The following is a 13,949-nucleotide window of genomic DNA, read 5'->3' as shown; positions in this document are numbered from 1 at the left end:
AATGTTTTTGCGTATTTTTATAGACGAGGTTTGGGAATGGGTTTGTTTGTCTTGAAATGGGGGATGGAAAGTATGGAATCATGAGGGCAAGGTTATTGACATCCTTCTCTTTTTCGAATACACAGAGCAGCGCAGCTTGATATAAAAAGTAAAAATATAAAATACCTCAGCTTGTTTTGCTAATCGTTTTTCTTTGTGAGATTTATTGAAATCCTGTCCATGAGCGCAATATAACCTTTGGGATCCAACAATCAAAAATGGAACTCCAGTGTACGGTATTTGTTCAGTCTCCCAGTAAACTTCAACATGAAATCAACGGCAGTTTTAACATATTATGTAAATTGCAATTCTTTAAGCGTTTTAACATATAATGTTAAATTCGTTCTTTGTCGAATTAACATAATACGTTGATTCCAAGAGCGCACACCTAAAGCTTTGCTTACCGTAGGGCGGTGGTGGGTGGTAGTGTCGATAAAACGCCCAATTTAATCATAATGGTAGACGAAGCTCCGTGCACGTCCTCCTTTTGCTCTTTAATCAACTGGTTGGCAAACGATATCATCCACCAGGATGCATCCTCTCTTATTTTCCACCTATTTTCTACTTTCCTATCTTCTATCCTGATTTTCTGACTTTCTCTAGTGTTTCTAATTGTTTTCTAAGTATTTTTCTGAAATTTGCCCGTACCGGTCTCCGACCCCGGCTCGAACCACCAAATACAAGCAACCTTGGTTTACAAACCCAATGCCTAACCGCTAGCGCCAACGAGACACGGCAGAATGCTGTCATTCACAAATACTTATAGTGTGTAATTTACAGACCTTTATTAAGAAAGCTCCCAACCCTACCGGTGCCCCTACAAGGATCCCTACGGGATCCTAAGTTAGGTCACAGGGTACGGATGCCCCTAAGAAGGCCTTCGGCCTTATATTGTGACTCTCGAGCTCCAACCCTAACCCTAACCCTAACTGATAATAACCGAACCCCCGTCTAGGTCCGTAGATTGAAAAATTTCACTTGCATCCTGGTGGATGATATCGTCTGCCAACCTAATCAACTGATCAATACTAAACATTATACAGTTTGAAATAGATTTATACAATGGCTGATAATATGAACAATAATCAAGGTACGTATGTATGTGTTTTCTGGATCCTGGATTTTGTCTAGAACCTAAATTGTTTACAAGATAGCATCAAATTGTCAGACTAGGTATCTATATAAAATTGATAATATAAAATATGTAGACACACCTATGCTCTATAAACTGAACAGATACTTAAAAACCATCATTTGCACAAGTAACAGTATTTTGACAAATTCGTAGTATAAATATGGATTATCATTAATTTCAAATGTTTATCCTATTTGTGAGTTGGTTTGTTTTATAATCTGATAATCCAGACGATGTCAATCGAACGAATCGAAAGCCAAATCAATTGAACACAATCGAATAATTGCAATTCGATTGACGAACGCAATCGAATTGTAATAGAATATTACCCATGACTTGCCGTTCGATTGCTTCAATTACGTTCGATTGTATTCGATTGCGTTCGATTGTATTCGATTTATGTTCGACTGATTCAATGGTACTAGATTTTATTCACTTTCGTACGGGACTTTAGCGCTCGGCCGCCCACGCTATAAAAAGCTCTAACGGGGTAATCCAATTTAATTTTATCGCAATCAAACTCATCGAACATAATCGTAACCGAACGAAATCGAATGTAATTGACCTCGTGATTGACAATCAATCGAACCAATTGAATACACGTTTTTTTTATAAGGAACACGTTTATAAGGAACTCGAGGCTGAAAATGGTTCAAAAAATAAGGAATTGTTAAGGAACTGCTCAGGCTGAGAATAAGTGGATTTGAAAATAATGTACCTTATTGGGACTAATTTGACCAAATTTTGATCTTTCAAGGGGCAATTAAAGTTCAAAATTTCCTATGTAGTATAGTAAGGAACTCGATAAGGAACTTTGAGACTGAAATTCTCTGTAAAAATAAGGAAATCCAGGCTCAGAGCAAAGTTAAGGTTCCTTATAAAAAAAAATGTGTATAGTCAACTATCAATCAAACCAATCTAACCTTACTCGAACGCAATCAAACACAATCGAATATTACCCAGGATTCGGCCGTTCGATTAAGATTCGATTACGTTCGACAATCAGTTACATCAAAATGCCTCGAAAATGTCAATATGAAAATTGCGTAATCAGAGAACGTATGTCTCGCTCATTATAAAAAGGCCGACACAAACTTTCAATAATTGGATTGTAACATCGAGTTAAGTCTCTTTTGTTAAGTCATCAGGGGGGTAAATAAAACAGACCTTGATACATTTATCATTCGTTTCAACTTGACCATTTGTTTAAAACTCAGCCTCCTAAATATTTGGGGTAGGTAAAATATGTACAAAGAAATTCATACTTTTCCAACCCGGCCAATCTTTAAAAAGAAGCGAACAAAAATGTAATTACCCTTTCCAAATAAACCTCTTCGGTGGCGAGCGTAGTCTACTCTGACGTAATTGTAAAATTTATGTAATGGGAGTTTGACATAGTAATGTAATGTTGTTTGGGGAATTATGAAGTTCTCTGGGATTTCGATTGCATTTATTCAGGTTGATTTTTTATGACTTCTAATGGTACTTTTTCTAACGAGTTTGATTACTCTGTTCTCACACTTATGTCTTTTTTTTTGCGTCCTTTTCCGTGATTACTTTTATTTATATTTTTAAAGACAGGTAAGAAGGCATATTGATGTAACTGACAATCGAATTGCAATTATTCAATCGCGTTCGATTACGTTCGATTGGTTCGATTGCGATTTTTGTTCGAAGTTGTTTGATTGACACCATCTGGGATAATCCATCATACTATAAACACTTACTGGGAATACTACTCCAGATGGTCGCCACTCTTCTCGATGCGATACAATTGATGAAAGAATTTTTCTAATCCATACATAGTTAATTGATAATGGACAAGATGTCAATAGACCTTTTCGCCTTTCCATCCACCATCTTGAATTGTATGCAAAGATACAGGAGCGAAAAAGCCGTGGTTGGATTTAGTTGGAAAATATGCAAAAATATATGCAATTTTACACAAAGATTAAAAAGACAACAAAGCATCTCTTATAAATAAATTTTATAATCATTAGATTAGAACAATAAAAGATCGAATTTCTTAATCCAAAAAGAAATATTTACCGAACAACATTTTGGCGGAACGCTAGTGTGACTAACTGCCAGCCAATTGAACAGTTGATCATCGATTGGCTTTTTAGAAAGGATTGATATCGATCAATTGTAGTCTATTTCTATTTCTATTGGCTGAGTTAGGAGGCTTTTAAGGCCTTCTTTTTTAGACTTTCCCAACTATCATTAACGGAAATCCTTGCATTTGCACAGGATTCGACATGCGGCAAATGCAACGGGGTCAAAAACGAAAGTGGCAAAAAAACCCAGTGCAAATACACTCGATCACTGCGATCACCGTTGCATTTACACAGAGTGGAAAAATGTTTCACTTGATTATAAAAAAATGCACAGATCAAAATTTTAACCCGTTGACAAAAATTTTTTAAAAAAGGCTAGAGAATCGTCTAAAGATAACTATATCTTATTCTTCCTTTGTTCTCTAGTTAAAACATTTTATTGATTCAAAATTTTAATGAAATCGCATTTTGCTTAACTATAGACACTATCAGCTTGATACCGTTTTCAACTTTCCCCAACTTGCACTCCTCAAAAATAAAGAAGAAGTAATCAGCAGCCACACACAATGGAGCGCATGATGTTACTCGCTTTGTTTATAAATTGGGTGGGTGTGCATTATCTAATTCTCCAATCAGCATTGGCCATTTTGAATGAAAAAATCAAATTAAAAAGGGCACGCTAACAGAGAAAGTTTTTTGTCGTGGACGACCCTGCTGATGTTAAGATCAAATAATTTTCAACACCGGACAATGCACGCACAGGACATCTAAGACAAGCTAAGATCATGGAATCAAAAATAGTGCTGTGTACTGTACTGAAAATAATTATCTCCTCTCACCTCTTAGAACTTCAAAAACCCATAACATTAGACATAAACTCAAGCTGAAAATGAAAAAAACAATTGTATAACCCTTATTCGGCTGACAGCAAATTATTCTCCTGGGAATAGCGCAGCAAAATGACGCCATGTTTCAAATCAAATATTGATCTGAACCCCCTGATTAATAGAGACAAAAATACTTGTTTTTACTAATGTATTAAAACCAGGGGATTACTTTCTTGCACCAGAAAGAAAGGATGACGTCATAATTATCTGCTTTCAATTTGTGTGATTTGAAAGTGTGGTGTGTGTACCCCGTCTTTGTGGAATTTTTTAATGGAATCAAAACAGAATATATGATACTGTACGTAAAATACTGTACTCAACTTGAATAAAACAAAAAGCTCATGTTAAATTAAAAAGATTGTTGAAATGTTTAATCAATTTCTGGCAAATGCAATTTTAACACTATACTGTACAGATTCGGAACGCTATCACCAGTCGTGCTATCAGTTATTTTACACATTGGCTCGTACACTATCCACAGTTGTGCTATTATTAATTTTACACACTGACTTGGATGCTTTCCACAGTCCTGCTCTCAGATATTTACACACTGGCTCGGACACTTCCACAGTCCTGCTATTGGATATTTTACACACTGGCTGTGATTCCTACTCCTTATCTATCTATCTAGCTATCTTTAAACAAACAGGGTCGTTCTTTTATTAATTTTAGTGCACCTATATATAAGAAAATGTTGATAAACTTTGGGCCAAGATAAGGCTTATTACATAGCCCATATGCCGATTTTATTTTTCTTAAGCAAAACGAAAACATCATATGTTTGTATGGGTTAAAAAATATTTTGAAATGAATTTATTGAATTGATAAAAATACACGACTTGCTGTATGGCAATCTAATTGTATTTATGGATATTTTGACTTTTTTACTGTCTAATCTGTTAATCCTGTTAACCTTTTAGAATTTAAGAGACACCAAGACAAAGCAACTGAACTGACACAATGACTTTGATATTTGACGATGGCCAAAAGTTTTCCATTTAATAAGACGGATACTGACTGACGACAAACTGAAAAGAAAACATCACAGGTTATCGCTACAATATGTGAAAAGTATTAGATCTTTTTTTAAATGAACAATATGACTGACTGACTGACTGACTGACTGACTGACTGACTGACTGACTGACTGACTGACTGACTGACTGACTGACTGACTGACTGACTGACTGACTGACTGACTGACTGACTGACTGACTGACTGACTGACTGACTGACTGACTGACTGACTGACTGACTGACTGACTGACTGACTGACTGACTGACTGACTGACTGACTGACTGACTGACTGACTGACTGACTGACTGACTGACTGACTGACTGACTGACTGACTGACTGACTGACTGACTGACTGACTGACTGACTGACTGACTGACTGACTGACTGACTGACTGACTGACTGACTGATGTATAGTATGTTTTAATTTGGATTCCTCTATGTTTTAGAAGCAAGCGAAAAACCAAGTGATGGTCCTTCAAATAAAAGACCATTTGACTGCCCCACAAGTGAAAGCCAAAGTGGTGGTCCAGAGGTGTCCTACCAACCTAGTAAGAGCTTGTGTCGTGAATTTTGTACCTATTACAGTGTGCATAAGAGTCTCTTACTCTACCTTTAAAAACTCTACCCTCCTTTTTATCGCCCTCCCCTCCTAGGATACAGTTCATGATAATTCTTTTAGAAATTGAATCGTTTAAACTCTTCAACTGGGTTGATTATACCTATTATCAAATCTTTGTAAATAAGTTCATCATTCCATTATTTTCTAGATTGTTCAGATATCTATATTTAAATTATTTAAATTCTATTTAGTGCTACCGAAAAGAAAGAAGAGACTAATGAAAACCCCGTATGGTGCAAGATCTAAGGTAACTTTTAACGAATCTTTAGAGAGTGGTCAGAAGGGGTGGAGGATTTTTGAGGGGAAAGGGAAGGGTTGAAATTTTTTCAAGAGGAAAGGGGGTGTGAAAATATTAAACAAAATTATAGTTGGGGTGTGGAAATGGTTTTTGTATATGTAATTTTCTTAAATTATCATAGAAATGTAATAACTGCGATGAAATGGCTCCAGTCGCAAAAGTGAAATGCCCCAAATGCCAGACAACCTTTGAAAGGAAAGGCAAAAGAATCGAGGATTACATCCCACCCGGGTCTGTAAATCTCACCCGTGCACGGTACGAAGCAAAAGGGAAGGTTCGTTGTTTTTCAGATTTCTTTTCTTTTTTTTTTTTTCTTTTTTTTTTGCTGGCAAAGACTACCCCTTTATTTGGTGTTGTTTGACTTAAAGATTGAAAATCCTGTAGGTTGTGCTCGGGACGAATGGAAGGTGAACTTATATTTCACTGGCTTTTAAAAAACTCGAGGAAGAACATTTGATTTCAAAAAGACCGCGATGGAAGAAATTGTAAAAACGCCAAATCTCTGAAGAAATGCGAACTTTCCGAATTCTTTAGGACAATTTTAGAGATCTTCAAATTAACATTTTATTTTGTAAACTTCGTTTTTACTTCAGTTAATTGGAATCGCTTCAAAGGAGCACCAACACCATGTGGTCCTACTTGATATTGGTCCGACAACAGCTGATGGTTGGGGAAACTCGCCGTTGGCATTGGAGTTTCTGAATTCAAAACAAGGGCGTCTCTTCTTGCCGACCTTTAAAAAATGGTTAAAAGGTATTTGAAATTGATTAAAAGGTTGTTTTCTGAAGTATGAAGAAGTAGTGTTTAATCCAAAATTTTCTTTTTTCACTCTGTTATTGTACCACAAGATCGCGATAATTCGCTTTCTGGAAGCAGCAGTTAGAAAGTATTTCTTCTTTTTAGACAAGCAAAGAACTTTAAATACAACACCAGCAGATGCACCAGCAGAGGCAGAGGCAACAGCAACCAACCAGCCGATGTACAAAGCCAGTGGTAAGTGATTTACAATTTTTATTAACTTGGTTCTTTTTTGGACCTACCTGGAGGTCCTATAAATTAACCTGTGTTCGTCCGTCCGTCCGTCCGTCTGTTACCAACTTTTCTCGGGATTGAATCATAGGAATCTTTTGATTTTTGGTACAAAGGTGCAAAATGGTGGTGGGCAAAATGTGACGGAGCCCGATTTTCTAAAAAAAATCTTTTTGGGCAAATTTGGGCCAAAAAACGGCTAAAAAACGGGGTTTTTTGGACTTTGTGAAAAATTGGATGATTAATTTTTTCTGTTTTTTTGCATGAAAGTAGGGTACCATCATAGGTAAAAGATGGCTGAAGCAGATTTTTGCAAAAAAAATTTTGTTGGCTCAAAAAACGCATGTTTATCTATAAGAATCACTTGTAATAAGCATACATCAATGTTCTTAGTCAAATTACTCAATTTTTATATGAGAAAGATGTTTTTTTTTGCTCATGAGGCCTTACTGTTGGAGAATATGTGTGTTTAGACAGGAAATTTGGGTTGCCTGGCGTGTTTTCATAAAAAAACTGGCCAAATTCGATATTTTTTTATAAGCACATTATCAATTACTTAGGTATTAGCTTTTCTCGAGATTGGCTCTTTCATTCTTTATGATTTATTGCACAAACATGCATAACTATAAACCCTCGAATGTAACGGAGCCCGATTTTCGAAAGAAAATGTTTTTGGGCAAATTTGGGCCAAAAAACGGCTAAAAAAAGGGTTTTTTGGACTTTGTGAAAAATTGGATCATTAATTTTTCTGATTTTTTGCATGAAAGTAGGTAAAAGATGGCTGAAGCAGATTTTTGTAAAAGAAGAATTTTTCAGCTAAAAAAACGCATCTTTATCTATAAGAATCACTATTAATAAACATACATCAATGTTCTTAGCCAAATTACTCAATTTTTTGATGAGATAGATGTTTTTTTTGCTCATAAAGTCTTGGATATGAAAGAATATTTCAAGAGTATGAAATTTTGGTTTCTAAACGTTTTTTTTATAAGAAACAAACGACTAATTTTAATAGATCGTCACTATTTGTGTTCTGAATGATTGTTTAATGGTCACGTCACGTAGATATCAATTATAAATGTGTTAAATGCATAACCAGGTAGGTCCATAAAAGTATCACTTGTTTTTTTTAAAACAAAATCTTTTCTTTCGCACTTTATCAGTTAAAAACTCTGTATCATTGAGGAAATGTGAATTTTTGCTTCACCATGCAAATTCATTTTGATCAAATAGAATTTCATCTTTAATGCCTTAGGAAGTCAAGAAAGCTCGTCATCAGCTGCCAGTCCTGCTAATCTTGCCAGTCCTGCCAATCCTGCCAGTCCTGCTAATCTCTGCCAGTCCTGCCAATCCTGCCAGTCCTGCTAATCCTGCCAGTCCTGCCAATCCTGCCAGTCGTGCCAGTCCTGCTAATCCTGCCAGTCCTGCCAATCCTGCCCGTCCGTGTCCAGTCCTGCCAGTCCTGCCAATCCTGCCAGTCCTGCTAATCCTGCCAGTCGTGCCAATCCTGCCAATCCTGCCAGTCCTGCTAATCCTGCCAGTCGTGCCAATCCTGCCAATCCTGCCAGTCCTGCTAATCCTGCCAGTCGTGCCAATCCTGCCAGTCTGCCAGTCCTGCTAATCCTACCAGTCCTGCTAATCCTGCCATCCTGCCAGTCGTGCCAATCCTGCCAATCCTGCCATCCGTCGTGCCAATCCTGCCAGTCGTGTCAGTCCTGCCAATCCTGCCAGTCGTGCCAGTCAGTCACCCACACAATCGGCAAATCTTGGCACCCCTGTGGACGCTAACAATAATGGTAATAAAAGTCGGTGTTTTTTTTCAAAAACAAAATCTTTTCTTTCGCACTTTATCAGTTAAAAACTCTGTATCATTGAGGGAATTTGAATTTTTGCTTCACCATGCATATTCATTTTGATCAAATAGAATTTCATCTTTAATGCCTTAGAAAATCAAGAAGGCTCGTCATCAGCAGCTACTCCTGCCAGTCTTGACGCATCTGACGACGCTAGCAACAATGGCAATAAAAGTAGGTGTTTTGAAACGTTAACGTTTAACTGAGATAAAGTAAAGCAAGAGTGAATTTAATGCAACTCATTGCCAACAGGAAAAGAAGCCTTATTGTCAAGATTTAGCTCTAACAGAATCTAAAGTTCTAATATCCTTCCAGACATGACGTATGACTAATATCTATGTTTCTACTTTCATTTTCAGGAATGTATCAATTGAGCGGAAGACCACAGAGAGGAAAATTTGTTGCCCTTTATACCGTCGACCATGATAAATACTGGGTTATCAAGGTTTCCAAAACGGCACGTGGTATGGTATGGGGATCGTGGGTAGAGAACTTTGAAAAATTGCTGGCATATCACGGATCAGCTCAAGGAACCAGTTTCCTTTGATAATGTAATTCGGAGGGGCGACATGACCTCGTTTATTTCATTTAAGATGAAAGAATTGCCATCTGGGGGGTTCATAGTCCCGCCAGATGTCCACGATGCCCTTTTAAAGGAAATAAAGAAATTAGATTAAACCAAATTTTATACTCTTGTTTTTGTTTGTTGTATTTTACCAATATACCCTTAGTACCCCTAAGGGTACACCTATTTAAGAAAATTAAGTTTTCTTTAAATTCTGCTACTGTTGTTGTGTCAGCGCACCTCCGTATTTTTCTTTTTCTTTTTCTTTGATTATTTTTAACTATTAACTTAAACCCTGATTGCATTTTTTTCACCTTTTCTGATACTGAAGAAATCATAAACCTTCATGTGGTTTATTTATTTAATATTTTTTTTTCATAAACAGTTATGTATACAGTGAATGCATACTATGTATATGAATTTCTTTTCATTTCAGATTGTTAATGATAAAAAATATAAAAAAATATGCAGAGGTCTGGAAAATACAAGCAAGGTGGTCTATTGGTGAGTACATTTATTAGTAAATTGTCAACAATTTAATTGTCAGTAGAATTTCAAGTGCTGAAAGCTTTCGATAGAGTTCGAATTATAGCCAGTCTACTTATCGGTTATGGTTTTTTATTAGTCTCTAAAAGATTGATTTCCAGGATCCTCTACCTTGATTTTCTTAGTGCTAAATAAAACTTAATAAAGTAGCTAGTTTGAAGGTTTCATACCTCTTCTAAACCTATCGCTGCAGAATTGACTTTTTTACAGATAAAATGGAAAATGTTTTGATTTTTTTGTTATTCTTTTGCAGATTCGTAGGACCAACCAAAGTGGAAAATGCCGTGTCAAAGGGTGTAGATTTTATCATAAATTTCTCAAGAATTTAAAACGGCATGTTGAGCACAGTCATAAGATGACGTTGGCAGAACATAGAAAATTGCCCCCGTCACTGCTCGCTGTATCCGTAAAGAAAAATGAGAGTAAAGGTTATATGAGATATAGAGTAACAGAACCTTGTCAGATTAAAAGATGCAAAAGGTTCATGCAGCCTTTTAATGATCTTACTCGACACTTAAGGGTTTCGCATAACATGACTAGGAAAAGCTATGATATCAAAAGGTAATTCTCAATAAGAACCTGTGAACTAAGCTTTATTTTCGAGATTTTCATGCTCAAATGTTCTTAAACTTTTATTAAAGTCCAAAAATAATTCAAACTAAGTTGAAAAGATTTAACAAGTCTTTCTACCGATTTCAGTTCTTTGTCATATATTTCATATTCTTTCTTTAATATATGTTTTTCTTTTCAGGAAAGATGACATTTCAAAAGAACACGAAGTAATCAGCGCTTTATCACTAGGTGATTTTTCTATATACTTATTTGTAAATACATGATAGGAGCCGTTACAACCTTACAGTGAAAAGGGGTCTATATATAGACTGTGCATGAAATAGAATCGTCAAAAGCACTTTACATCTACATTATTTAAATTGAATACATTGCAATGTTCTACATTCTATAACATTTTTAACTTTAGAGGTCTCACTTTCCATCTTGATACATAATAGGCAAGAAGTTTGTCCAATACACCTAACAACCTCGAAACTACGAAAGGATTTGGTGGGAGTATAAGGGTGACGGTTATCGTAAATTTTTAAAGTCTGCAGGCCTTTTTCACATTACTTTTGGCGTCAGTCGTCACCCCGAAGCTCGCACCTAATCTTCTTGTATTGAAGAACCTTCCTAAAATATTCAACATTATTTTAGCAACGCGTAACTTGCAGTTTATTCTTCATGTCAAATTTTTAAAGGTGTAAGGTATGTTTGAAATGGTTCAAAATTTATTTACTTTCAGACAAGCGTGAAACAGTCAAATCAGAACCTATGACAAATGTCGAAGTAAACCTTGAACCGTCAGAACCAGACGAAACCTCGGAACCCGAATCAGATGAACGAAGTGTCCTAGATTCAGATGTTCCTCCATCTTCTCCATTCAACCCTGATGATTTTTTTTCACTGAATAAATGAAATATATAACACTTTTGTATAATGAAATAATTTCGTTTTCTATATTTTGAAAATTCACAAGATGAAACTTATGTCCTACTCCGTTTATCCCGTTAATATGGATTAATTTGTTACATATAAACTCGTCAAATAAGGGTACCATACCATAAGAGTATCTATGCTAAAGTCGACATTGTGATCCGATTTCCGTTCGAATAGCCCATATTACATTTAACAGAAGGGTTGAACAAACATAAATCCAAAATTTTGCATAAGCCCCCCTGGAAAGAAATCATAACACCTTGCAAAGTTTCTCATTATTCATTGAAACTATGAACTATAGACGAATTTAAGATAAATTTTACCACCCGGAAACTACTTTAATCGGATAAAATCTCGCGAGATCAAATTTCGCGAGCGAAAAAAATCGCGAAATTTTCTGGATTTAATTTTGCGAATCAGGGTTTTGAAAAATTTCGCCTGGATTTAATTTCGCGAATAAGCCTGAAAACAGCTGAAAAATAGCCATTTTTTTGCCAAAAATGGAGACTTTAGATTGGTTTCTCCGCCGAAAATGCGATTTAAAAATTTCTATGTGGATTTAATTTCGCGAGTCAGGAATCTCACGCGTTTTCGCGAAATCGCGAAAGTTAATCCGATTAAAGTATATCAGAAGAGGCTTCCTCCAGAAATTATAAATACGATAGGGATGTCCCTGCTTGAAATTCGAAAAAATGGCCTGGAAAATTAAGACTAGATACAGAAGTTCAAATCAGAGGGACTTGGAAAAAAACATACATCAAAACCTTCAGGAAAACCAAAACCCCAAAACCCCAAATATCCCCTCTAAAGATTCGGCCGAATGAAAACGCGTTCCCAATTTTTTGTTTTGAGTATAGAAACACGTCAAATAAAGGCTCCTATAAGAATATCTATGCTATAGTCGATATCATGGTTTGATTTCGACCAAATGAAAACGCATTTCCAATTTTTTGTTTTGAGTATAGAAACACGTCAAATAAGGGCTCCCATAGGAGTATCTATGCTATAGTCGATATCATGGTTCGATTTCGACCAAATGAAAACGCATTTCCAATTTTTTGTTTTGAGTATAGAAACACGTCAAATAAGGGCTCCCATAGAGTATCTATGCTATAGTCGATATCATGGTTCGATTTCGACCAAATGAAAACGCATTTCCAATTTTTTGTTTTGAGTATAGAAACACGTCAAATAAGGGCTCCCATAGGAGTATCTATGCTATAGTCGATATCATGGTTCGATTTCGACCAAATGAAAACGCATTTCCAATTTTTTGTTTTGAGTATAGAAACACGTCAAATAAGGGCTCCCATAAGAGTATCTATGCTATAGTCGATATCATGGTTCGATTTCGACCAAATGAAAACGCATTTCCAATTTTTTGTTTTGAGTATAGAAACACGTCAAATAAGGGCTCCCATAAGAGTATCTATGCTATAGTCGATATCATGGTTCGATTTCGACCAAATGAAAACGCATTTCCAATTTTTTTGTTTTGAGTATAGAAACACGTCAAATAAGGGCTCCCATAAGAGTATCTATGCTATAGTCGATATCATGGTTCGATTTCGACCAAATGAAAACGCATTTCCAATTTTTTGTTTTGAGTATAGAAAACACGTCAAATAAGGGCTCCCATAAGAGTATCTATGCTATAGTCGATATCATGGTTCGATTTCGACCAAATGAAAACGCATTTCCAATTTTTTTGTTTTGAGTATAGAAACACGTCAAATAAGGGCTCCCATAGGAGTATCTATGCTATAGTCGATATCATGGTTCGATTTCGACCAAATGAAAACGCATTTCCAATTTTTTGTTTTGAGTATAGAAACACGTCAAATAAGGGCTCCCATAGAGTATCTATGCTATAGTCGATATCATGGTTCGATTTCGACCAAATGAAAACGCATTTCCAATTTTTTGTTTTGAGTATAGAAACACGTCAAATAAGGGCTCCCATAGAGTATCTATGCTATAGTCGATATCATGGTTCGATTTCGACCAAATGAAAACGCATTTCCAATTTTTGTGTTTGAGTATAGAAACACGTCAAATAAGGGCTCCCATCAGAGTATCTATGCTATAGTCGATATCATGGTTCGATTTCGACCAAATGAAAACGCATTTCCAATTTTTGTTTTGAGTATAGAAACACGTCAAATAAGGGCTCCCATAAGGAGTATCTATGCTATAGTCGATATCATGGTTCGATTTCGACCAAATGAAAACGCATTTCCAATTTTTTGTTTTGAGTATAGAAACACGTCAAATAAGGGCTCCCATAAGAGTATCTATGCTATAGTCGATATCATGGTTCGATTTCGACCAAATGAAAACGCATTTCCAACTTTTTGTTTTGAGTATAGAAACACGTCAAATAAGGGCTCCCATAAGAGTATCTATGCTA

General features: G+C 36.0%; 1 protein-coding gene across 3 annotated transcripts; it reads left to right on the top strand.

Moving 5' to 3' along the window:
• Positions 1-548: 548 nt before the first annotated feature.
• On the top strand, positions 549-8,515 carry LOC136807515 (uncharacterized). 3 transcript variants are annotated; one of them, XM_067064094.1, is made up of 8 exons: positions 1,058-1,129; positions 5,039-5,166; positions 5,585-5,686; positions 5,949-6,004; positions 6,177-6,329; positions 6,649-6,808; positions 6,959-7,048; positions 8,340-8,515. In XM_067064094.1, coding segments are annotated over exons 3-8 (573 nt in total). In that variant the 5' UTR covers positions 1,058-1,129; positions 5,039-5,166; positions 5,585-5,685; the 3' UTR covers positions 8,453-8,515. The 3 variants fall into 3 exon arrangements, with proteins under 3 accessions (XP_066920194.1, XP_066920195.1, XP_066920196.1); XM_067064095.1 differs by having other exon boundaries at positions 5,039-5,189; XM_067064093.1 differs by lacking the exon at positions 5,039-5,166 and having other exon boundaries at positions 549-1,129.
• Positions 8,516-13,949: the final 5,434 nt, after the last annotated feature.

This window comes from Clytia hemisphaerica, unplaced genomic scaffold (assembly GCF_902728285.1).
Source record: "Clytia hemisphaerica strain Z4C2 unplaced genomic scaffold, Clytia hemisphaerica genome assembly, whole genome shotgun sequence".
NCBI lineage: Eukaryota > Metazoa > Cnidaria > Hydrozoa > Leptothecata > Clytiidae > Clytia > Clytia hemisphaerica.
The sequence above is the reverse complement of the archived record's forward strand: the minus strand, read 5'-3'. Positions and strand labels throughout refer to the sequence as shown.

What these genes read in the sequence shown, in the direction of transcription:
- LOC136807515 (XM_067064093.1), top strand. Translation starts at nt 1,102, where the DNA reads ATGGCTGATAATATGAACAATAATCAAG. An exon ending in CGTATGGTGCAAGATCTAAG is followed by an intron (nt 6,005 to 6,176) that starts GTAACTTTTAAC and finishes AAATTATCATAG; the next exon opens with AAATGTAATAACTGCGATGA. An exon ending in CTTTAAAAAATGGTTAAAAG is followed by an intron (nt 6,809 to 6,958) that starts GTATTTGAAATT and finishes TCTTCTTTTTAG; the next exon opens with ACAAGCAAAGAACTTTAAAT.